Source organism: Pteropus vampyrus, unplaced genomic scaffold, assembly GCF_000151845.1.
Source record: "Pteropus vampyrus isolate Shadow unplaced genomic scaffold, Pvam_2.0 Scaffold12, whole genome shotgun sequence".
Classification (NCBI taxonomy): Eukaryota; Metazoa; Chordata; class Mammalia; order Chiroptera; family Pteropodidae; genus Pteropus; species Pteropus vampyrus.
This window is the reverse complement of record NW_011888793.1, coordinates 2,704,298-2,731,234: the sequence shown is the minus strand read 5'-3', so window position 1 is coordinate 2,731,234 and position 26,937 is coordinate 2,704,298. Positions and strand designations below refer to the sequence as shown.

Genomic DNA, 26,937 nt, shown 5'->3' with positions numbered 1-26,937 from the left:
TAACTGTTCAAGGTTTCTTTAAAAGAAAAAAATTAAAATGTAAAAATATGAACATTTATTTAGCTTTGGAAAAAAGCTAATCATATCAGAACTAGAATCAGAATTACAGCACATTATAGCCCAAAGGGGCCTCTGAGGCCAACTTATCCATTGCCTAGGTGTGAACACATATTCATCAAGGCTAAATGGCACTTCAGAGTCATCTAGCTAATGTATGGAGAGTCATCATCTAATTCTTGGCCTAGTATGCTTTTACTTAATACCACATTAGTAGAGAATGTTCAGTGGGGATAAAGCCTGGAAGACAATACAATAGAGATACAGTTATATAGTTTAAAATGGAGAAAGATAAGTTTATTCTAAAAATGAATTCTAAAAGTAAGAGATAGGGGAATATAAAATATTAGAACAACTTTTAAAATATATTTATAAGAAAACACAATAATGATATAGTATTCGGTATAAATTTAAAATTTCAGGGTATAAAGAAATTCATTTCTCCAAACTCATTTTACTAGGCCAGCATTACCCTGATACCAACCAGATGAGGACGCTACAAGAAAATAAAATAACAAGCCGAAATCCCTGATTTTTCCCAGGTGGAAAAATCCTCAATAAAATATTAGCAACCTGTGAGATTTATTACAGGGATGCAAGGATGTTTCGACATCTGCAAATCAATCAATGTGATATACTACATTAACAAAATGAAGAATAAAAATCATTTGATCATCTCGATAGATGCAGAAAAAGCATCTGACAAAATTCGACATCCATTTAGATAAAAGCTCTCATCAAAGTGGGTATAGAGGGAACATACCTCAACATAGTAAGGGCCATATATGACAAGTATATGACAAGTCCACAGCTAACATCATATTCAATGGTGAAAAGCGGAAAGCTTTCTTCTAAGATCAGGAACAAGACAAGGATGCCCACTCTTGCCACTTTTATTTAACATAGTATTGGATGTCTTAGTCGGAACAATTAGGTAAGAAAAGGAAATAGAAGGCATACAAATTGAAAAGGAAGAAGTAAAACCATCACTATATGCAGAGGACACTGTATATAGAAAACCCTAAAGACTCAGCCAAAAATCTGTTAGAACGAATAAACAAATTCAGTAAAGTTGCAGAAGATAAAATCAATACACAAAAATCTGTTGTTTCTATACATGTATACTATCAACAAGCTGTCAGAAAGAGAAATTAGGAAAAACATTGCATTTTCACTTACATCAAAAGAATAAATTAGCTAGAAATAAATTTAACCAAGAAGGTAAAAGACTTGTACACTTAAAACTGTAAGACGTTATTGAAAAACATTGAAGAAAACACAAATAAATGGAAAGATATTCTGTGCTCATGGATTGGAAGAATTAATATTGTTAAACTGTCCATGCTACTCAAAGCAATCTACAGGTTCAATGCAATCTCTATCAAAATTCAATGACATTTTTGTCCCCGCAGAAATAAAAAAAACAATCTTAAAATTTGTATGGGACCACAGTAGACCCCAAATAGCTTGAACAATGTTAAGAAAAACAAAGCTGGAGACATCACGCTCCCTGATTTCAAACTGTACTACAAAGCTACAGTAATTAAAACAGTATGATACTGGCATAAAAACAGATACACAGATAAATGGAACAGAACAGAGTCCAGAAATAAACTCATGCATGCACATATGGTCAGTTGATTTTTGACAAGAAGTCAAGAATATACGATGGTGAAAGGACAGTCTCTTCAATAAATGGTGCTAAAATAAAACTAGACAGCCATATGCAAAAGAATGAAACTGGCCACTACCTTACACCATACACAAAAATTAACTCAAAATGGATTAAGGACTTGAATGTAACATCTGAAACTATAAAACTCTTAGAAGAAAACATAGTCATTAAGCTCCATGACATCAGTTTTGACAATGATTTTTTGGATTTGACATCAAAAACAAAGGCAACGAAAGCAAAAATAAACAGTGGGACTACATCAAACTAAAACACCTCTGTACAGCAAAGAAAACTGTCAACAAATGGAAAAGGCAATCTACCAAATGGGGAAAATATCTGCAAAGCACATATCTGATAAGGGGTTAATACTCAAATTACATAAAAAATGCATAACACAGCAAGAACAAATCTAAACGATCCAATTAAAAAATGGGCAGAGGATCGAAATGGACATTTTTCTAAAGAAGACATATAGATTGCCAACAGGAATACGAAAAGGTGCTCAACATCACTGATAATCAGGGACATGCAAATCAAAACCACAATGAGATATCACCTCAGACGTGTTAGAATGGCTAAGTGAAATAAGTCAGACAGAGATGCTTATCATTTAAAGCTGCTCCTGCAAGTGTGGAGAAGCCAGCAAAAATGGCTCATAGGAAGAAGTATAAACCATGCAAATGCTTAGAATTATTTTTAAGATTATTAAAGATAATAAACTATTTGCAAAGCTCATATCGAAAAGTGAATTTAAATACCTTATATTGTATTCTTTGAACAAATAATTATATTTCTTAAAAAACAAGATGTAGGATTAAGATATAAGTGGTGTATCAGTCTGCTCTTACTTTAATTGGGCCCCCCCCAATCTAAAATGCTATGCCCATTATTTTAATTCAGTGATTTATCTAGGGAGAAGTTATTTATTGTGATATACTGGTTTTTTCCCTTTTCAAACACTTGACATGATTTTTGAAAAGACATTAATAAGCTGTAAAAGCTGTAGGTGATAATCTAAAGATAATAGACTATCTTAAGGATATTTTTAAGTAATAGAAAAATTAGGTGCACATTTAAAAGAAAGCAGAATAAGAAGATTGCTAAAGTTCATAAAAATTATGAAAGTAAATGTCATGAGATGGTAGAGAAAGTAATACTAAACAAAATAAGTTAAACGGAAATAAAATTGGAGCTAGAAAAAACTGTAGACTATTCTTAACATAGAAGACAAAAAAAAAAATCTCTTGAAAATGGCTAAAGTTAAGAGTGCTGGCACATACAACCAGTGTAGAACTAGGAGGTCAGAAGTCCCATGAAAACCCATGAAGAGCTGAAGAACACCTGCACATCAGAAGCCAAAGAGAAGACAAGGCCGGTTGGCTGGCATGGGGTAGATGTCCAATAAATAGCCCCAAGTCATGGTCAGCCCAGGGCCAACAGATGGGAACAGATGAGTTGCGGTAAGAGGCTAGTAAATAGGTTAATGGATAGTGAACAGAGATAAAATTAAATGATAACAAGTAGAAAATAATTAGTGAGAGGAGGGGAGTGGAGGGGCAGGCTTGGACCACTGGAGGTGGGAACACCTGAGAAAGCCCATCATGGACCATAGAGGGGAGAAGAAAGTGTATCAAATTGGCATACAACACTTCCAAGATCTGAAATTGAAACTTTGCTGTCTTTCCTGTGCTTGTACTTGTACTTTCCCTAGACCACTGCAACCACTTTTGTAAAATGAATTGGAAAGAAGCAATATATTGGTGCAATTAGTTCACTAGAAGGGTATTTATGGATGAAGCAAGAGGTACATTTATTAACACTTTTCTAAATGTTCTGATAATTTCCATACTGAGACCCTGACATAGGAATAAGATTATTATGGGATAAAAATACAAAAACTAAACCCAGTGCTGTTCATGGACAGACAGGTTCATAGGAAGTGGTACAGAAGTAGCCTTATCTGTGGAAGCAGACATCCCAAGACCCCCAGTGGGTGCCCGAAACCACAGTAAGTACCAAACCTCACATATACTATGTTTTTCCTGTATATACATATCTATATTAAAATTTAATTTATAAATTAGGCACAGTAAGAGATTAACAATAGAGATTAATAACAAAATAGAACAATTATAAAAATATAATGTAATGAAAGTTATGTGAATGCAGCTCTCGCGCTCTCTCTCTCTCTCTCTCTCTCTCTCTCTCTCTCTCTGTAACTTTCATACTTCAGTTCACCACGGGTAACTGAAACCACAAAAAGTGAAACCGTGGATAAGGAGAACTACTGTACTTGTCATCACTAGTTAAGAGTAGCTTTATTAATGATCCTGTCCACTCTGATCTACCAATTTTAAATGGTTTTAACCAACAGAAATGTAAAAGATAGCCTTTTAAAATAGTTTCTTTCTCTGTTAACATAGTTTGAGTGTTAACCATAGAGTGAGTCTATTCAACACCAGCAGCAAAAATGAAACTCTAATTTAGTCTTGAAATTATATGCCACTTTGCTCTGCAATTACACTGTCCTTTAGATGAGTCTGTATTACATCTATAACTATATAGCCTCTACATAAAGCACTAAATAGATCAGTCTCCAGCTGCACTTTGATTTGAATATAGATTGCACTTAACCAAGGTGAGGCCTTGAGTATAAAAACTGTGGCTAATTAGAACTACATTGTTTTGGTGAGGGTTTTTTTTTTTCACTGTAGAAGGTGAAATGTGAGCTAAATCTTGAAAGATGCATAGACTTTTATTTCTTTTTGAAGAAAGTTTATTTATTGTTAAAATTACATCAGAAAAAAATTTTAAAGAGAAAAAAATCACATATATTTCTGCCACCCTAAAATTTATTTTCATATCTTCATTTTCCCTTCTGGTTTCCATTCACAAATACATCCATTTTGACATAATTGTAATTATAATATATACATACAATTTTATGGATTTTTTTCATTATGTAATATTATAATTACAACATTTTGTTGATATCCAGTGTTCATATCGTCATTTATAGTCTGAATAATGTTCCAAGTGATGGTATATGATAATTTATTACCCATCAGTATGTTGAGTATAATTTATTTCTAATCATTCACTATTAAAAATGTTTGTATATAAATAATTTTTTCTTCTGCTGCACTTTCCTAAACATAAATTCTCAAGATTACTTGATCATAAACATTTCTATTGGTTAAAAAAATATAATTTTATCACTAAATAAAAGGGAGCTTTATCATCAAAGTCTTGTACTAATTTAAAAGGAGGTAAATCTTTTATTTTTGTTTATTTAGTTATTAGCAATTAAACATTTTGTGCTTGTTTATTACATTTCCTGTTAATTGCCTGTTTCTGTTTTTCAACCATTTGCCTGCTTGAGGTCTTAGAGTTTTCTTATAAAATTGAATAAATTCTTAATATAATGTGGGCATTAACCCTTTGTATATATGATACAAATATTTTCTGTCCATCTCCTATTTTTAGGTTGTTTGACAGTTTTTAAGTTAGAGATTCTACATTTTTTTAGAGGCAAAATCTGCTAATCCTACCCTTCGCAACTTTTAAAGTGCTGTTTTATCCCTCCATGATTAGGATAAATCATGTATCTTTTTTTTTTTTGGTGCCAGTTTTTCCTGTTACTGTTTCTTACTTAATTTAAGGTTTATTTTGGTGTATTTGGTTTATTTTGTTTTAGTTACCCCTATCCCACTTATTACATAAATTTGCTTTTTCCTCATTTGTTAATAATCCTTATATTAAAATCTGATTCTACTTCTGGATTTGCAATTCTGTTCTAAAAATACACATTACTATTTTTATAGCTTCAATATACTCCTATAACTTATTTTAAATCTGCTAGGGCTAGGTGTACAAACATGGTTCTTATTTTCCAGGCTATTTTTGAAAAATATTTTCCCCAAGATCTGACCAGAAAACAATTGACACCAAGCAGCAGAAGCAATAGAGAATTCATTCTCAAAGCAACTGGTATTCAGGACCAGAGGAGGATGTGGGGGATCAGGTGGAGCTGGTGTTTTGGGGACACAGCAGCTGCATCCTTATCAGATGGTTCTTGGGGCATGATTCTGGCAGCCTAACTTTACTGGGTTCCTAAGCATTTTCTAAGCCTGGTTCTTTCAACTTCTCAGAGATTCTGAATATCTAAATAATAATAAATTATTTATTATTGTAAATAATTTTTATTATTATAAAAATTATTATTATAAATAATTCAATAAATTCCTTTGATGATTAAATTAGTCAGTTTCTCCTACTTGCAACTAAGAAAGGTCACTATTACACTTCTATTTAAAAATTAAGCCATTTCCAATTTTTTGCTATGCTACAGTAAGAACATCCTTCTTCCTACTTTCCTTATTTTTTCACATTAGTATTTGCCTTGTCAAAGGAACCACCTGGAGCACTTATTAAAAACAGACTCTTAGACTCTTGGAGATATGCAATATGTCTGGACTGATGTTCAAGCATGTGCATTTTTCAATCAGTCCCTTTATTACCCCCACGCACGCATATCTACAGTCCCAGATGTTCTCGTGGTCAGGCAATTTTGGAAAACACTGCCTTAGCTTAGATTCCTAGAAGACTTGCTAAGTCCACAGTCTATTTTTCTAAGGAGGGAAAACACACCTCTTTATTTATTTATTTATTTATTTATTTATTTATTTATTTATTTATTTATTTATTTATTTTTTAAAGAAAAAGAAGTTCAGTGTTTTCATGTGGCTTTCTGGAAATGACTATAATGATTAATGAGCTAACGAAGACTTTAGCCTAATAAAGACCTACGTTTGAATCTCAGTTGTGTGACCTTAGCTTACTTCTCTGTGTCTGACAAGGATAATAAAAGCTTTCACATTAGGATATTGTGAGGATTCAATGAGAGGAAAGTAGTCGAATGCTTAGTGCTAGTCAATTGACTAGCATAGAGAGAGTTCCCCATTAATGAAAATGTCTTTCTTTTATTCTTGTCTTTATCCTCATAAGTCACTTCTTTTTTCAAATGTTTAAAGGTTATTACTTAACTCAACTCTTTACTACCTGTTATATGCAATATATCATGTTCTCTAATGTTTTATAGTTCTTCCAAGACAATAAAATATTCAAGGAAACTGCTTATCTTATAAACCAGATTAAAAAGATAAAATGAAAGAGAGACAATAATAATAATCTTTGCCCCACTGAGTTGGATCCTGCTCTGTGGAGTCAGCTCCTGCACAGCAGCTCATATACTGTAGTTATGGCCCCATCCTCACAGCCAGTCAGCCTGAGGGTCAATCTCACCCACTGACATGCCAATGGCGATCAAGGCTGAACTGCAACAGGAGGGCACACATGACCCACACAAGGGACACTCCTGGAGCACCTGGCTCTGGTGATTGGAAAGACTGTGCCACTAGGCCCCACAGGACACCTACTACGTACATAAGGCCACTCTGCCAAGACTGGGAGACACAGCAGATCTACCTAATATATAGAAACAAACAGAGAAGCATCCAAAATGAGAAGACAAAGAAATATCTCAACTGAAAGAACAGGAGAAAACCCCAGAAAAAGAACTAAATGAAATGGAGGCAAGAAATCTACCAGATACAGAGTTCAGAACAATGGTTATAAGGATGCTCAATGAACTTAGAGGAAGAATAAATATATTCGGTGAGAACTTCAACAAAGAGACAGTAAGCATAAAAAAGAACATAGAAACCATTAAAAAGAAGTCAGAAATGAAGAATATAATAACTGAAATGAAGAATACACTAGAAGAAATCAACAGCACATTAGATAAAGCAGAGGATCAAATCAGCAATTTGGAAGACAAGGTGGCAGAAAACGCCCAATTCGAACAGCAAAAAGAAAAAAGAATCCAGAAAAATAAAGATAGTTTAAGGGACCCTTAGGACAACATCAAATGTAACAACATTTGCATCATATGGGTACCAGAAAAAAGAGAGAGAGACCAAGGGATTGAGAACCTATTTGAAGAAAGGAAGACTAAAATTTCCCCTAACCTGGCAAAGGAAATTGACATACAAGACCAGGAAGTACAGAGCATCCCAAACAAGGTGAACCCAAAGAGGCCCACACCAAGACACATCATAATTAAAATACAGCATTATTTACAATAGTCAAGATATGAAAGCAACCTAAGTGTCCATCAATAAATGATTGGATAAAGAAGTGGTACATACATACAATGGAATACTTCTTGGCTATAAAAAAGAATGAGATCTTGCTATTTGTGACAATATGGTGGACCTAGAGGGTATTACACTTAGTGAAATAAGTCAGACAGAGAAAGACAAATACCACAATTTCACTTATATGTGGAATCTAAAAAACAAAATAAACAAACAGAAACAGACTCATAGATATAGAGAACAAACTGATAGTTGCCAGATGGGTGGGGGTAGGGCAGCTGGGTGAAAAGGTGAAGGGATTAAGAATAATACAAATTGGCACTTACAAAATAGTCACAGGGATGTAAAGTAAAGCATAGAAAATGTAGTCGATAATATTATAATAACTACATTCGGTGCCAGGTAGGTACTAGATTTATCAGGGGGATCACTTCATAAACTGTATAAATGTCTAACCACTGTGCCATACATCTGAAACTAATATAATATGGAATGCCAACTGTAACTTAAAAAATTAAAGTAAAAAAAGAATAATACATTTGAATGGATCAAAGTATTTTTAAAAATATGAAATATACGGTTGAAAATTGTTACATCGATATTAATACTATAAACAGGCCTATAATATTCCCTGTATTTTAATACTTTGATTTACTTTGGCATTGTAGAATAAGTTGGGAAATATTCCTCAATTTTTGATTGTTTGGAAAGTATTGTATAAAAATTAGGATCCTCTTTACTTTGAAAGTTGGTAAACTTGCTTATAAAACAGTCTGATCTTTTCTTTGTGAGAAGACATTGTTTCAATTTCTTTAATAGTTATAGGACCATTTATTTTTTTCTGTAAATCTTGATAAGACATATTTTTCTAATAATATGTCCATTTCATCTAAGATTTCAAAGTTGTTGGTGTAAGGTTGTTGACAGCATCAACATTTTTTTTTTACTCTTTATCTGTAGTTAATACTCTTCTTTATTTTCTTATAATTTTCATTTGTGTCTTCTCTCGACTTCTGATCAAACTTACCAGAAGTTTGTCTATTTTGTTGATTTAAAAAAAAAAATCAATGTTTTATTTTGTTGATCTTTATTGTATCATTGGTTTCTATGTCACTGACTAGTGTTCTTATTTTCATTTTATTTTTCTTCTATGTTCTTTGAATTTATTCTTTCCTTCTTAAGTATTTAAGGCTATACATCTCCCTCAAAGCATGACTTTGGCTGCATTCCACAAATTTTGATATATGGTGTTTTTAATATCATTTAATTCTAAATATTTACATGTATTATCATTTCTGCTTGAATCCAAAATTTATTTAGCAGTGTGTTTTTGTAAAACTTTGAATGAGACAAGCATGCCACTATCACTGTTCTATTCAACATTGTATATGAAATCCTAGCCAATGCATATATTTTATGAACCAAGGATTATGAGTGACAAAAAAGAGAAAAAAACAAGAGATAGAGAAGGCGAATAAGCTTCCCGGTTCAAAGGGGGAAAAAAAGAATTACCTTTAAAAGAAAAAAAATCTGAGCTGCAGTAGACTTCATTTTTATAACACTGAAAGCTTGAAGTCAAAGCATTAGCATCTATAGTCTACTGAGAGAAAAGAACCCAAGAATCTTCCACCTAGCTGAGATACCATTACATCCACCAAGTTGAGAATTATATTTTATTTCATATTCCTAAGGAATATTTATAAAACTTGATCATTTACTCAACATAAAAAAAGCTTAAGAAATTCAATTAAGAAATTATGTCACATTATTTAATTAGAACACCCCAAAGTAAAATAAAACAAAACAAAAAAAAGTAACTCCCTACCAAAACAATTAATTATCTAGAAAATAAGAAACATACCCCTAAATAACTCTTCGACCAAAAGGGGATAAAGAAAAATTAGAGTGTTTAGACAGCTTTGAAAAGGAGAATAATTCATATTAAAACCTATAAGACATAAATAAAGTTAACTCATAGGAAAATTTATACCTTTAAATGCCTCTATTATTAAACAAAACAGATGAGAAATAAAAGAATTAAGTATCTCTTCAGAAGTCTGAAAAATACAAACAAAAATCCCCCAAAAAACAGGAAGAGGAAACTAATAAATAAAAGTAAAAACTAATGTTATGGATAATAAAAGTAGTAGAAAGCATAAAAAATAGAGCTAGTTCTTTGAAAAGACCAAAAAATAAAAGCCTTGCAAGCCTGATAGATAATAAAACATAAAACAAAAATAGACAAGACTAAAATTTGGAAATCAGGTAAAACCACAGATAGAGGAGCTATTATAAAAATAAGAGTAATATATTCTATATTAAGGGCATAAATTTGAAATCTTGGACAGAAATAGATGATTTCTTATCAAATTATAAATAATCAAAACTAATCTGAGAAGAACTGAAAATTTAAATAGTCAAATTACCACAGAAAACTATGGAAATATTAACTACCATTGAAAAGGGCACTGGAATTGGATGAGTTCATAACTGAATTTTACCTAATGATACTGGGTTTAGTCAAGTTCAATCTAACTTTTAAAAATAGACAATACAATGTTATTAAACATATTTATTAATGAAGTCCACTTAATTTTAACACAAAATTCTGGTAAAATTAGTGCTCCAATAAAGAAAAATTTATAGACCAGTCTCACTTATGAATATATGTACCAAACTTACAAATAAAATATAACCATGTAGAAAGTAATATTTAAAAAGTAAATGATATAGGGTTTATTCCATAAAAGCAAAGGTACTTTAATATCAGGAAATTTAGCAATACTAATTTGTTTTACCAGTTGGTTAAAAGGAAAAACAAAACAAAACAAAACATGCTATTATATCAATAGATGCTGAAAAGGCATTAAACAAAATCTAAAAGCATTTCCAATTAAACATCTAAGTAGAATTAAGAGGAGGAAAATATTTAATTAAAAATAAGAAATATTTACCAAAAACCAAACATCAAAAAAATTCCAAGTAGCAAAACATGAAATTATTTCAATTAAAATCAGGAAGTAGACATGAATGCTGTCACCATTATTATTTAACATAGTCTCAGAGGTTCATATGAATTTAATAAGATATGAATAAGACAAGAAAATAACAGATAAAAACATTGAAAAAGAATAAACAAACTCTTTTTGGCAGGTATGAAGTATGGGTTTTGGTGATATAATTTTATAACTAGAAAATCCAAGATATACTAATAAAAAAACTACTAGAATTAATATGAGAATTTTGTAAAGTTGATGACTATAAGACAAATAAACAAAAATCAATAGCTTTTCTCTATCCTATCAACAAGTACCAAAAAATTGAAATAGAGAAAATAGTCTATTCACAGTAGATGCAAAACGATGGTCATAAATTTAACAAGAATAGCAATGAAATGTTTAAATGAAATTATAAAATTATATTAAAGAACATAAAGCACAACATTTAAAAAAATGAAAAAATATTCCATATTCTTGAATGAGAATTATTATAATATTAAAAAGACGTAATATCACTAAAAATGTCAATTGTCTAAAAGTTAGTATATAAATATAATGCAATTCCAATTAGAATCTCTACTGGGAATCGGATAAAAGTATCTTAAAGTTTATGTGGAAGAAAAGTATAAAGACTGGAGGAGTAAAGCTTTATTAGGTATTTATCACAGCCTTTGGATTATAGGTAAATAAGTGATCATAAAATCCAAATTGAAGAATAACTGCCTCTTAATATATATTTAAAAAGTAAGAAAAGTGGAGAGAAAAAAGACTTAACCAGCTATGAGACTATACTATTAAGTCACCATTTTCAAATAAATATAATATTAATGATACAGCAAATAAATCAGTGGAACAGAAGAGAAAACACAGTAATAGATGTTAGTATATGTATAAAATTTTAATGTATGACGGATAGTTCTATTTAGTGGGAAAAGGATAATTATTTAATACATGATACTGATACAACCGGCTATCTACATGAAAAGAGTAAAACTGAACCTCTATAGCTCACACCATATAAAAATAAATTCCATATGTATTAACGACTTAAATCAGAGAAAATCCAGGAGACTATATGTACAATCTAGGAATGAGAGCATTGTTTTAACCAAGACTAACCAGAAACAATGTATGATAGTAATTGGATCATATGAAATGAAAAAACCTCAATATGGTGAAAGTTAATATAAAAAGTCAATGACAAATTATATGTTAGAAAAAAAGTTAATATAGAAGATAAATAATTAGTGTATTACACAAACTGCTCTTAAAAACTATCAAGGAAAATTCCAATCATGCAGAAGAAAATTGGCAAAATCTATGAATAGGTAATTCATAGAAGAGAAAATTAAAGCATTTGACTTTTAAATTTATATCTGATTTCCTATTGCTTCCAGATTCATGTGATAACTCCTTATCTTCTTTTCCAATACCAGTTTCTCTTAATCCCCTTAGTCTACGGTATACTCTTATCATTAAAGACTCTCAAGCAAAGAGGTTCAGAGACCTCTGTGACTTCCTTCTCTCCCTACCCTTCCTCCCAGCCAGGTGTCCTCCTCCCTAGTTCTGGGTAATCCTCTCAACCCTGATTCTTACTTTCCATCGTGACCATGGAGATGGCCAAGTTGACAAGCATGAAGCTTCATTTGTTTTCACATTCTGCCATTTACCAACTATGTGGGAAGAGGCATACTACTTTTTTGGCCCTTGATTTTCTCCTCTGTAATATGAGACACTTACACCTGCTTTTTGTGGTCACTAAGAAATTGACAGAAATAATTGCTATGCAGTGCTAACATGGTGTCTAGTACACATTAAGACCTTAAAAATTTTAGTTCTCTTCACTACTTCAGTTTTCTATGGTTAACCTAGGAACTGGGTTACTGACAAAGACATTTTCTAAATGACTACCTGGCTCCAATCATTTGATGTTTGGAACACCTCCATTCATTGCTAACAGTTTAATTTTGCTAAAACACTGCTTTTATTATATCATGCTCCTGATTATCAATTTTCAATGATTCCTTACTGCCTTCAGGGAAAAAATGCACACTGTATAGCTTTGCCGCCATGATATTCATTCTTTGGAGGTAAAGAGAAATTTTAAAACCTTGCTCAAGGTTTTAAAATCTTTTCATTTAGGAAAATGAAGGAGTGCCTAAAATTTTGGATTTACCTCATATAACGGCATATGCTGTATTTCCCTTCAGTACACTAAACTATCAATCCACTAGGATAATAACATACTAAAGTGAATGTCACTTTGTTTTCCTGAAAACTTATTCTGTACCTAAAATGTCTTTAATATCTCCACTTTCATCTTCTCATTCTAAATGGCAGAATAGTAAGGGATGATAGTAAACATTGACCACAGACATTTATTGACATAGTTACTAATGATTAGGCATATTTGCAACACAAAATAATTAAAATAAGATTTTTACTGTGATTATAAAAGAAATAAAAATTTAGACATTTCTATATTATGGCTAGTTGCTAACAACTAAAAAAATAATTCTTTTTTTACCTAGTACTTCTTTTTGCAAGTCACAACATCTGGTTTGCAAGTTTACTTCCTGTTGTTTGGATGTCTGAATCTGCTGAGACCTCAATATAGCTTCATCTGACAACAACTTCAGATTTTTCATTTCCTCTTCAAGACATACCTTATTTCTTTGGGACATCATCAAATTTTTTTTTAGTATCTCTATTTCTGTAAAGAAAATTCAAAGTTTACCAATAGATAAAACTGAATCATAAACAACTTTCTGAAAAATAATTATTTCTTTTAGAAAATTAATAGTTGAAAGCCAAGATGACTTTTCTGAGAATATAACGACACTTAACCAAAAGGTTAAATTTAAATTTAGTGGTTATTCAGAAAAAAGAAATGAGAAAAAGGATTGTATTGCTTACCTAGGCATGAAACCTTTTAGATTTTTTTAGCCTTTAAATTGTACTAAATGGCAGTTCGGCCAGCTTTTTAAATACTCACATAAAGAATGACATATCTGTGTAATGTTCTGGGTTTTGTTAAAATTAAATTGTTTTCTTAGCAACACGATTCAGAAAAGTAAATTTAAATGTGCTTGCATGAGCTGGCCGATGGCATTTCAAGGAGAGTACAATACATTCTATAGAAACTATGAAGAAAGGTGGTAGGAGTGGAGAGGAATAAAAGAGGCAGTGTCTAAAACTAATAAATTTATGAGTAGAAAGCATTAGCTAATATATTTTAATGATTCTACCAATACTCTGTCCCCTAAAAATGAGACCAGAATTTCATTATGGCAATCGCTTGTCATTATTCTACCTACTTAGATTAAGTTTAATAAAAATATGCTTTCACAGAATTACGTAGGTTTAAATGTACTAATTTAATATAATCTTATGAGAAATGCATGGAGTATATTACCTTTCAGAATGATAAATATCAAACTCTCCCTTCATTGGCCTTTTCAGCACTGCTGCCTTAAACAGCATTAAAATACACACACACACACACACACAGTAATGATAAAATACTATAAAATTTGTATAACCACAATTAATTAAAATGATGAGGATGTGATCTATGTGAAAATCTGGACATCCTGCTTTTCCAGAGAGTTCGCTTGGCATTCCTTTTCTTGCTTAAGTCATTCTGGGACATGTGATAGGTTTAGCGTGTGATTAGATGTCAAAGGAGGTTGGCTTGGTTTTTTGGTCTTGGAGCCACCATGGCAAAAATAGCAGCTTTACCTCACCCTTCCCTTCAGAGGCAAGTGAAGACCAGAAGTAGAGATCAATAGGACAGAGATGGCAGCACAGGGATTTTGGCTAGTAAATGGTTACAGGAGAAGCAAGGCAGTATGCTTGAACAGGGCATAAAGATGAGAGCATGTCTTAAAGGATGGGTATGAGCAGGATCAGAAACATGGTCCAAGAAGAGAAAAGCAAAATGTCTTTCTGTGGGGAAAAAATATGTTTGGAAGAAAATGTGGCATTTAAGACAGCCCTAGGTCATCAGCAGAATGGGTCTGGCACCTTCTTCATTTAGAATTCCTGCTCAAAATGGAAAACCTGGAGAAATTAATTGGCAGGGACCAAATAAGTTGGGGTCTACCATATTCTAATAATTATATAAAAATCTTTTTTCTAAGAATTTTTCTTAAATTATATAATTCTAAAAACTTATGGATACACACCCATTTGTGTGAGAACTAACACACTAGTACAAAGAGCTTTAAAAAAATATAAAGAAGTAACAATTTTTCTTCAGACCTAAAAAGTCCTCCTGGGTATTTCTGTAGCCATAAAGGTGGCTTCTTGTGACAGAATAAACTGTACCATACTCTAACCACATCTATCTATGTCTCAGTCAGAATGACACTGCAGAGGAGCACATGCTGTCACCTATTTATCATTTTTCAGATGATAATGCTTAGGTTAGCAGCTGTTAGTGTATACTACTATCTGTCTCTAAAATAACTATTCGTGTCAACATGACTTTCTAACTCATATTAAAAGAATAAGAATCTGCAATACAGATCCATTTGTGAAATATATTCCGAAACATGGAAAAGTAAAGCAAGATTTCAAAATTGACAGGAGTTACAATGTTTCTAACATGGAATTAGGAGAGTAAACTCAAGGGAGGTGAATTAACTCACCCACGGCAAACTATATACCCCCTGTACTTATGGCAATCCTGGTGTCAAATATTCAATCCTATCCTTGTCACTCATAAATTTCATACTTGTCAGTCATGTGTTCCAGTTCAGGGTTCAGAAATTATGATCTCCATCAGATTAACCTATTCTGGTCACTGTTCACACCTTGTACTTTCCCCGTTTCGGCACCCCCCTCCCCCCCCAATGAAGAAAGTCCTTCTAACCTCCTATGTTAGGCCTGCCACCGCTCATGGGTGACCTCTCTGCCTGGAAATCTTTTCTGATCCGATCTAGAAGTGACCTCAATCCTCCTGGAACTCATATCATTTCTATTGTACCAATCATATGCACATGTGATCTACTATTGGACTATAAATTATTTTAGGCCAGAGGTAATATTTAATTACCAGCATAATTTCTAGCACAACATCCTAGATTAGCAAGCGGTTCAATAAATACCTATGAAAGGCATAAAGGCATTACTGAACAAAGCTTCTAAATAGTTTCTAGTATATCACCAGCTGAAGATTCTGAGTATGTGCTTGCCTTACCTCGCCATTTACTTCAGGGGCAAGCATTTTGAAGCCCAGATTATTTAATGTCTGACCGGTAAGGTAGTAAATACACACAACCAAAAGAAGGGACATTTTTAACAGGATAAGCAAATAAGCCTATTCTATCCCTAATTTTATCAGTTTTATGAAAAATGTGCACTACATTTCTAAGCCTAATTCAGGACTTGAATTTTAAAAGTTCAAGAACTATTCAGTCAATTGTTAGAGGGTGAAAGCAATTGATGCCACACTTGCTAAAATATTCTGCCTTGGTAAAATATTATTTTTTTCTGAAATTTCTTTTATTAAAATAGGTATGCTCTGGTTTAAGAAAACTTAATTTATGAACATTTAAACTTAAAAATACTGATGACATGAAGTGATAGCCACTCATTAGAAGAACAGAAAATATTTCACTCACATCTGCTATTCAATATTCAGCATACTTTGTCGGCAAGAAAATATTTAGCAATGCCCTTTTCTAGTAATGTTATTTCTATTTTGGATTTTGCTTTTAAGACCTAAATTAATTTTAATGTGAAATTCTTTTAAAGTATCTGAATGATGTTGTGCGATATATCTGGGGTTTAATTTATCGTTAGTTTGCCAGGGCTGCTGTAACAAGGTACCGCGGACTGGCACTTAACTCTAGTGGCTTAACCAATAGAAATTTATTTGCTCGCAGTTCTGGAGGCTAGAAGTCTGGGATCACAGTGTCAGCTGGGTTGGTTTCTTCTGAAGGCCTGGTTGGACTGGTTGCAAGCCTCCTTACTTGGCTTATAGATGGTTGTTTTCTCCCTGTGTCTTCATATCATCTTCCTTCTGCATGTATCTGCTTCCAAATTTCCTCTTTTTATAAGGATGCCAGTCATATTGGATGAGAACACAACCATTTAAATTTAATAATTACTTCAAGGACCTTTCATACATTGAAGGACATTTGGGTTGTATATACTTTTAGCTAGTATGGATAAAGCCGTCATGAACATTCATGTACAGGTTTTGGCATGAACATAGGTTTTCGTTTTTCTCAGATAAATGTCCAAAACTACAATTGATGGGTCATGTGGTTAAGTGCATCTTTAGTGTTAAAGAAAATTGCAAAATTATTTTCTAGAATGGCTGCACCATTTTATTTTCTGACTAGCAATACTGAGAGATCTAGTTTCCTCAACCTTGCCAACACTTGGTATGATCAATTAAAATTTTAGACTTTTCAATAGATGTATAGAAGTGTTCCATTATGGTTGCAATTTGCATTTCCCTAATTAGCTAATGATGTTGAACATTTTTTGTGTGTGCTTATTTGCCATCTGTATAACCCCTTTGGTGAAATATTTGCTCATATATTTTGCCCATTTCCTAATTTGAATTTTTTTAAATGTAGTTTTGCAAATTTTTATATATTCTAGATACAAGTTCTTTGTTGGACATGTGCTTTTTGCCAATATTTTCTTCCAGTCTGTAACCTGTCATTTTAACCTCTTAACAGGGTCTTTCACAAAGCAAAAGTTCTTAATTTTGTTGTGGTCCTATTATCATTTTTTCCTTTTATGTACCATGCTTTTAGTTCAACTATAAGAATCCTAGTTCCCAAAGATAGTCTCATTTTATGGTTTTATGGTTTTATATTTTACATTTAGTCTGTGATCTATTTTGAGTTAATTTTTGTATAAGGTGTGAGGTTTAGGTCAAGGTTCATCTTTTTTGTTTTCTTTTGCCTATGGGTATCCAATTACTTCAGCACCATTTGTTGAAAAGCCCAGGCTATCCTTCCTCCATTGAATTGCTATGCACCCTTGTCATAAATAAGTTGGGCATATTTATGTGAGTCTTAATATATATTTAAAATTTTTTAATTTAAAATTAAATATATGTATATATACACACTTATATTTAAACTGCAGGTGAAGAGCATTAATTTTTTTCCCTTATTTAGGGCTACAAGCCTACCACAATGAATACTTGTATAGGATAAATGAGAATTTAATAGAACAAAAGAAACATGGACTTTAGAATAAAAAGAATAAAGCAATAATAACATCTTGATTCCTTACTGTGCTACATATATTATTGTGTGTATGTATGTACACGTGTATACACATGCATGCACAATTTCTCATTTTACAAATGAGGACATAGAGACCCAGTTTTTTGTAAGTGGTAGAGTCAGGATGTAAACTGGCTCTCTGGTTTGGCCCCCTTCCCTTAGGATTCCTATACAACTTTAAGTATTTAAGAATTGATGCCAACAACACCAATAGGCCAGCACAGGCTGGCACAGACACACTGGTTGTATGATCCTCCTCCAGACCTAGTGCTTGGCTCTGTAAAAGGGCAAAACTACCAAGGATCCCATATTTCCCTCCAGATTCTTCCGGATTTCTGCCTCAAGTTCTAATTATGGACTTTGATAGAGTTGGTTTAATAAACTTTAGTCAAGACAACAAATTAGAAATAAGAAACATTGACAAGCTAAGATTTAGAGAGTGATTTTTTAAAGTATTCTTCAGCTATAATTCATGTTAAGTCCTTACAATTTTTGGAAATAGATAATAAACAGAAATGTAATTATGACATTTTTAAAGTGCAAAAAAGTTCATTTCACTATTTATACCAGTGTTGTCCAACAGAAATATAATGAAAACAACACAAATACTTTAAAATTTTCTAGTGGCCACATTAAAGAGGTAAAAAAGAAACAGATAAAATTAATTTTAGTAGTGTATTTTATTTAACTCCACATATCTAAAATATTACCATTTCAATAAGAAGCTAGAGCCACATTTAAAATGCTCAATAGCTACATGTGGCTAGTGGCTACCGTATCGGACAGTGTGGATCTATATGCTTCCTAGGCTCTTGGTCATTTTTTTGTATGGACATGATAGTTCCTCAAGCTTTACAAAAATTAACCTTTAAAAGCATTACACATAATTTATTTTCTCTGAATCTAAATATAGATTCTTAACTTAAAATTCTGTGTTGTGAAGTGGGCACATTTATATATTTACTACTGCTAAATTCAAAGTGTGTTCAAATTGTTCAAAGAAACTATAAAAAAGCAAGTATCAGCACCTTTGGAGCCTTGCATATACTTGTACATGTTTGAATAACTATGCCCTGGGGCTTTGATTGTGCTGATAGCATTAAGTAAGGAGAAAGTACTGTAGAAGGAGGAGAAAATCCTCACTAACGTAGCGGTAGTTTCACACAGCAGTCTGTCGCATTCACTAAGCTCTCGCTCAGTAACTGAATACACTGTCTCATTTTTTGTGTTTCCATCTCTAAGCTTCTGCAATCATCTCTTCTAACAGCCTTCCTGCTTCTGAGGTAAAAGTGATGTGATTTACTGTAAAGGCAAATGTTAAAGTTAAGGGTTGAAAACTAACTCCTGTCTCCTCGTGTTAGATAAAATGTAAAACGTAATATTACCTGCAAATGAAAAACAAAACAGGCCTACACTGTCTCTTCAATTCCACTTTTAGAAATTAACTACATTAAAAAAATGAGACAAGATTATAAAAATGCATTTATAAAGATGTTCACTGAAGCCTTATTTATAAAAGCAAAACTATGATCAACCTAAATGTCCATGAATAGAAAACCAGTTAAATAAGATACATTCCTGTAAAGAAATATGTCAATAAAGTTTACATAGTTAATTGGCATGACTACATCACCATGATATAATATTAAGTGTATATATCTATGCACAGAAAAAAATGTTTAGAAAGTTTATACCAAAATGATAATGTAATGAGCTGATGTTTACTGCATTCTTTGCTCTTCTTCTGTATTTTCTGTTTTACATCAAGGCTGTTTTACGTTTATGCTCAGAAAAATACTTAAAGGCAGTTGACTTGGGGGAAACATAATGATTAAGTTTTTGTATTTGCCTCCTTATAAGTTTAATAAACAACTTTCAAACTGGTTTTAAAATCAGATTAAAATTTTAGTACTGATAGCAACCCATGGCTTTCAGGCAAGTATCGCTCATAAACGAGCCCTCTCCTCTCTCCTCACTTCCTCTCTCCAGATTATAGAAGTAATACCTGAGCATTACGAAAAACATTTAGAAAAAACTCAGAAGTTTAACCCATTTCCCATTTAGAAAAAAAAAAAAGTGCAGCTCACTGCCAGCATTAATTTTACATAAACGTGCTCTTTGAGGCTGAAGAAAATCTGACTGATTTTCAATGTAAAAATAAAATATAAAAACTGTTCTTAGGGTCATTTCTAAAAAGAACTTGTCTTTAATTCTAATATAACAGAAATGTATATATAAATTAGATTCATCAAATGAATCTTCGGCTAACAACTATTTGAGAACGATGTTAACATCACATGTAGGAATGCTGTGTTTTCTAGGATTTGACATTTTCAGCGATAGAGAATTATTATATTTTATAAATGGAAATACTACTACTAAAAACAGAATGCTATAAATAAAATGATGTCATTTGTTTCCAAAGACTATCAATATACTAGAGCAATGTGAAAATAATAACAAAAGCAAGATATTTAGTGGCAAACTTTGGGAGTAAGGTTAGGACTGCAGCCACAAGTGCTGCCAGAGAATATTCTCCAGGCAAACAGGAAACGAGTTAAAACAGGAACATTAATATTATCAGTAACCTCGGTATTAAAACTTAAATGTATGTTTACTACCATTTCAAGTTCACAGCAGACACTGAGCACCTACTATGTAACAGGTACAATTCTCTTAAAACACTAGAAATACAATATTCAGCAAAGCAGTCAAAATCCCTGTCCTCCTGAAGATTACAGCCTAGTAAGAGGAGACTGGCAGTAAACACATAAATCAGTAAATGGATAAGAACATTTCTGACAGTGATAAACATTAAAAATGAAACAAAACAGAATAAAGTATAAGGGGAGACTACTTTAGGTAGGGTGGCCAACAAAGACTTCTCTGAGGAGGTGACATTTGAACTAAGACTTAAACCACAAGAAAGGGCAAATACTTGTTTTGGGAGTCCTTTAACCTATTTTCCTTTCATTAACCTAAAGTTCCTCTCTCTGTCCATATATCGCACAGTCATGACCATGGGTCATGTTCGGTGAAAGTAAAGTGAGTGGGATTTTCTGAGAGAGAAGTATTACTCCTCTTTGCTTTTTCTGTCTCTTTCTGCAATTGTAATATACTACAGGTCTATGTGTACTTATGAGGTTTACTAAACAGTCCCGAAGAAGACAATTGGATTAAAAGATATCATAAAAGATATCATGGATTAGAGAAGATAATAATAATGCAACATAAATGAAAACAAAAACTAGTAGAGCTGAAGCTTCTCCTATTCTGGTATGATTAAATTACTCATTCCTGACATTATGAGGTCACTATTCTATAATAAGATGCAACAAGACACTCAAAAATGAGAAATTATCAAGAAGACTATTATAAATGTGGATCAATATCCTTCAAACATGTCATATTAAAATGGCTAAAGGTAGAAAAATGACAATACAAAGTGTTGACAAGAATTTGGAGCAACTGGAACTTTCATACATTACTGGTAGGAATTTGAAAGGAACAAGAACTATGGAAAACCACTGGGTAGTTTCTTAAAAAGTTAAATATACCTGCCATGTGACCCAGTCATTCCATTCCCAAGTATTTACCAGAAAGAAAAAAAAATCTAAAAAAAAATCTATAAAAAGATATTTGAATGCTCAAAGAATGGAAACAATGAGTAAAATAGTACAGTTGACCCTAAACAACAGGGTTTTGGATTGCATAGGCCCACTTACATGTCGATTTTTTTCTCAATAAATATTCGTACTGTTTTTGATCTGTGGTTGAAAGTCCACAGATGTAAAGGGCTTACTGTAATGCACTCATCTAAGCAATTTTATATAGGAGACTTGAGCATCCAAGGATTTTGGTATCCACTGTTCCTGGAACCAATTCCCTGAAAATACTGAGGGACAACTTACATATTGAGGGATTCAAAAGCTACACGCGTATTTTCTATTGCAGGGGTCACTGTGCTGTGTTGTTCAAGGGTCACTGTGTGTTTATATGACGAAAGACAATTCTGTAAAGTATATCAATAGTATTAAAACTGTAGCAAACAATGTCAGTGCCCTGCCCATATATCCTAGGTCTTTCAGTGTTCTAACTTCTAACTCCCAGTACCTGCACCTCTGTGCAGATGAATCTTTTTCCTGGAACTACAAAAAGAAACTTGCCTACCACATGGTAGGCTAGAAGTGCCAAGGAACTGCTTGGGAACCAGTGACTCTTGGGAGCTGATGCCAAGCTCCCTCACTCCTTGAGTGGAGAATTATGAGACATGTGTTTTAAACCATTTCTGAGTTCCCTCCTGGGATTAAGCTCCAGATGTCCATTCAGTGGGGTAACCTTTGTTACTTGCCTTTTTTTCCCTTTATCTGGTTATTTTCACTTCCCAAATAAACCACCTATACTCATATCTTGATTCAATGCCTGCCTCCGGGAGAAGTAAGATACTAACATATATATAATATTTATATTAATATTGATCTCAAAAACATCACTGAATGAAAAAAGCAAGTTCACAGTATACCTACAAATATGATACCATCTATGTAAAATTTAAAATCTAATGGAAAGGTAATAAATATAATTCATGCGTGCATATACATTAAAGTGTAAATTTTATTTAAAATATATTTTTCTTTTTTAAAAGAAAAAGTATTAAAAATTATTTATTTTTGCAGTTGAAAACATGATTGTTAGATTTATATTTGTCTAAATCTAATTCTTAAAATTAATTAAAAAATTTAAAAAGATATCGTCATATACAAACTCATTTCCTGAAAGCACTTATCATGTAACAAAATTAGCAAATTGAAGTTGTATGGTTAGAATGATTTCTTTTTTCTAACATTTAACTACAAAAATTTTAAAATATACAGAAAAGTTGAAAGAGTTGCACGATGAACACAAATATACACATTATGTAGATTCTTCAGTTAATATATTACTGTTTGCTTTACATAGCTATCTATCCATCTTATATTTTTATGCATTTCAAGATAAGTTGCAGACATCAATATACTTTACTCCTAAACACTTCAGCATGCACATCAATAATTAGCATTCAATACACAAATTTCTTATTTTTGAGTACAATTTACATACGAAGTTCACAAATATCAAATGTACCATTAGATAAGTTTTGACAAATGCATCCACTATACAACACAAACCTCTATCAAAATAGAGAGCATTATCATCACCACAGGAAGTGTCCTTGTGCCCCACTTCCAGTCAATCCTCGCCTCCAAGATAACTAATGTTCTGATTTTTTTCCACAATATATTAGTTTTGCCTATATTAGAACATCATACCAATGGTGTCATACAATGTGTATCATTTGTATAAGGTTAACTTTTAGGAAGCACAAAATTTTTTAGGTTTATCCAAGTTAATTGTATTATCTGCTATTTCTTCTTTATTTCACTGTTTACTCAGTTTTTTTATTATTAAATAATCCATTCATTGATCTACTGCTGGCCTTTTTCCAGTTTAAAGCTATTTTTGATAAAGCTTGAATAAAGTTGCTGAATATTCTTATAGTATTTTTGTAGACATATGTTTTCAATTTTTTTTTTGAGGGGGGGGCGGAATAAATACCAAAGAGAATTTCAGAGTCACCACATAGATGTAGGTTTAGTTTTATAAAAAAATCAAACCTTTTTCAAAGTGACTAGCATTTTATATTCTCCTCCATTATAAGTGAGTTCCAGTTGCTCTCCTTCCTCATCAACATTTATTGTTGATCTTCTTCATTTTAATCAATCTAGTGGGTATGTACTGGTGACATTTGCATTTCCTTTATGACTGATAATGTTGAGCACTTTTTCATGTTCTTACTGGCCATTTGTATATCTTTCCTTATAAAGTGTCTTTTTTCTGTCTGTGGCTTATCTATTCATTTTTTTTCAGTGGCATCTTTTGATGAACAGAGTTTTTAATTATATGAAGTTCTTTTGTAGTTCTTACTTCTTTATCTTATCCAAAAAAACCTTTATTTACTACCACTTTATGAAGACATTTCCCTATGTTTCTTCTTTTATAGTTTTAGCTTTTATATTTAGTCCTATGATTTATCTTAATTTTTATGTATGATGTAATATAGGAAGCAAGGTATATTTTCTCATATGGGTATTCAGTTGTTCCAGCACGATTCACTGATAGACCTTTTTTTTACCATTGGATTGTTTGGTGCCTTTGTCAAAAGTGAAATGATAATTTAAATAGGGGTCATACACCAGGCTATTTGTTTCATTGATCTATTGTTGATCAATAGGCTGGTACTACACTGTAACTTCATTATAATAAATCTTAGAATCAGGTGATATTAATTCTCCATTGTGTGAATATTTTTAAAGAGTTACATTTTGATTTATTTATTGTTTTTTAAAATCTTTTGGTGCTTATTTTTTAGTGGTTGCTCTGAGAATTATACATCCTTAACTTTTTAGTCTACATAAAATGGATGTTGCACCACATCACATAAAATACATAAAGAGTGCAACCATGCGGATTTATTTACCCCCTCCTGCTATCCTTTATGCTCTAGTTGTCATATGTTAAATCAACATACTTCATAAGTCCCACAATATTATAATTCTTATTTTTAGCATATGAATTTTTTAAAACTCCACAGGGAAAAAGTCTTCAATATTTACCCATATTTATCATTTATGGTGCATTTTAATCCTTCCTGAGGACCCTGGCATTCTATTCATTTCTGTCAATGTTTATTTTATCTCTCTTCTTCAAATTAAATAATTTCTATTGATCTGTATTAAAGTTCACGGGTTCTTTTTTCTATAATCATAATATGCTATAAAAGTCCATCCAGTAAACTTTTATTTTCAGATACTATATTTTTCAATTCTTGAATGTCCAATTTTCAGTAATTTCTTGCTGAGATTTTCTATCTTTTCATTCATTACTATCTTATTTTCCTCTAGGTCATTGAACAGCTTTATATCAGTTAACAGCTGATTTAAAATTCTGGTCAGCTAATTATATCATTGGATCAACTCAGGATTGCTCTCTATTGATCATCTACTCTTTTGAGTATGGACCATATTTTTGTGTTTCTTCCCAGATCACGTAATTTGGGATTGTATCATGAACATTGTGGATGTTATATTATGGAGACTTCGGATTCTGTTATGCTCCTCTAAATAGTACTGAATTTGTATATTATTTTAATGAGTAGTTAACTTGGATGAACTTAAACTGTAAAATCTGTTTCCCCTAGGGTAGGTGGCAGCTAAAATATCAATTACTTTAGCCTTAGATGGCTGCTTAGAGTCTTTCCTGTGCACGCGCATTTCACACATAAGCCAGAGATTTGGAAAGATTTTATATACAAGATTTGAGCTCTCCCTCTCTAACTATGTCTTTCTTGGGGTATCTTCTTACTCCTCAAAGGCTGGGGCTGCCTTGATCTCTGTCCTCCAGTTTTCAAGCCAAACAGACTACATATTTTTATCAGAGTTTTGGCTTTACTGCATGGAACACACTATACCCACCCTCAACCTAACAGCCTTAAAAAACAAAACAAAAACAAACAAACAAACAAAAAACAGGGAATTCCCCCAGTGCCAATCCCCTTTTTTAAATTACTTTTTAAAAATTTAATTTTATTATTAGTTTCAAGTGTACAGTACATTGGTTAGACATTTACATAGTTTATATATAAATATAAATGGTTTATAGGTAAATATAAATGGCTCTATACCTAACCATTATATAACTGCTGCCTGCATTCCCTATGCTGCACTATCCATGCCCATGACCAACTATCAATTACTAATTTGTCCTTCTTTCTTTTAATTAAAAATATTTTTTATTAGACTTGTTTAGATCAATTTTAGGTTCATAGCAAAATTAAGCAGAAAGCACAGAGACTTCCCATATAATCCCTGCCCCCAATTATGCATAACCTCCCTCAACATAATGCACCAGAGAGGTCCATTTCTTATAATCAATGAACCTACACTGACACATCATTATCACCCCAAATCCATAGTTTACATTAGAATTTACTCTTGGAGTTTTACATTCTATAGGTTTTGACAAATGTATAACAACATGTATCTACTATTATAATATCATATAAAATAATAAGTGCCCTAAAAATCCTCTGTGTTTTACCTACTCATCTTTCCTTCCTACCCTGGCAACCACTGATCTATTATTTACTATTTCCATAGTTTCACGTTCTCCAGAATGTCATTTAGTTGGAATCTTACAGGATGTAGCTTTTTAGATTGGCTTCTTTCACTTAGCAAGATGCCTTTTTTCAATTTTTGACATTTCCTCCATGTGTGTTTGGTTTTGGTCCCTCTCTAGTGTTTTTAGGTAGTTATTTTATACAGAATTTATTGTTGTTATATGTGAGAAAGCTGATATAATATGAGCTACTCAGCCATTAAAAAAAATTTTTTTAAATATAAATTACTACATGTCACAGGAATAACCAAGTTCTGGCCATAGCTCGAGAATAGATTTATCCACAGTGGCCAGGATATGGAAGCAACCAAAGCGTCCTATGATAGATGATTGGATAAAAAAGCCGTATAACATAACATAAGTACAATGGAATATTACTCAGCCATAAGAAGAGATGAAATACTGCCATTTGTAACAACATGGATGGAACTTGAGATAATCATGCTAAGCAAAATAAACCAGACAGAAAAAGTTGAAAACCATGATATCACTTATACGTGGGATATAAACCTAAAAGCACCATACAAACAGGACAAACAAACAAAGACTCATGGACATGGACAATAGACTAGTGGTTA

The 26,937-nt window shown here is 32.3% G+C and overlaps 1 protein-coding gene across 12 annotated transcripts in view; it reads right to left on the bottom strand.

Annotated features, from left to right (window-relative positions):
- LEKR1 (leucine, glutamate and lysine rich 1) overlaps positions 1–26,937 on the bottom strand; it is a 171,189-nt gene that overhangs the window by 79,781 nt on the left and 64,471 nt on the right. For all 12 annotated transcript variants that reach the window (XM_011379394.2, XM_023524340.1, XM_011379335.2 and 9 more), the window contains one exon: positions 13,417–13,602. In XM_011379394.2, the coding sequence (XP_011377696.1) occupies positions 13,417–13,602 (186 nt within the window). The remainder of the gene's footprint in view (positions 1–13,416; positions 13,603–26,937) is intronic.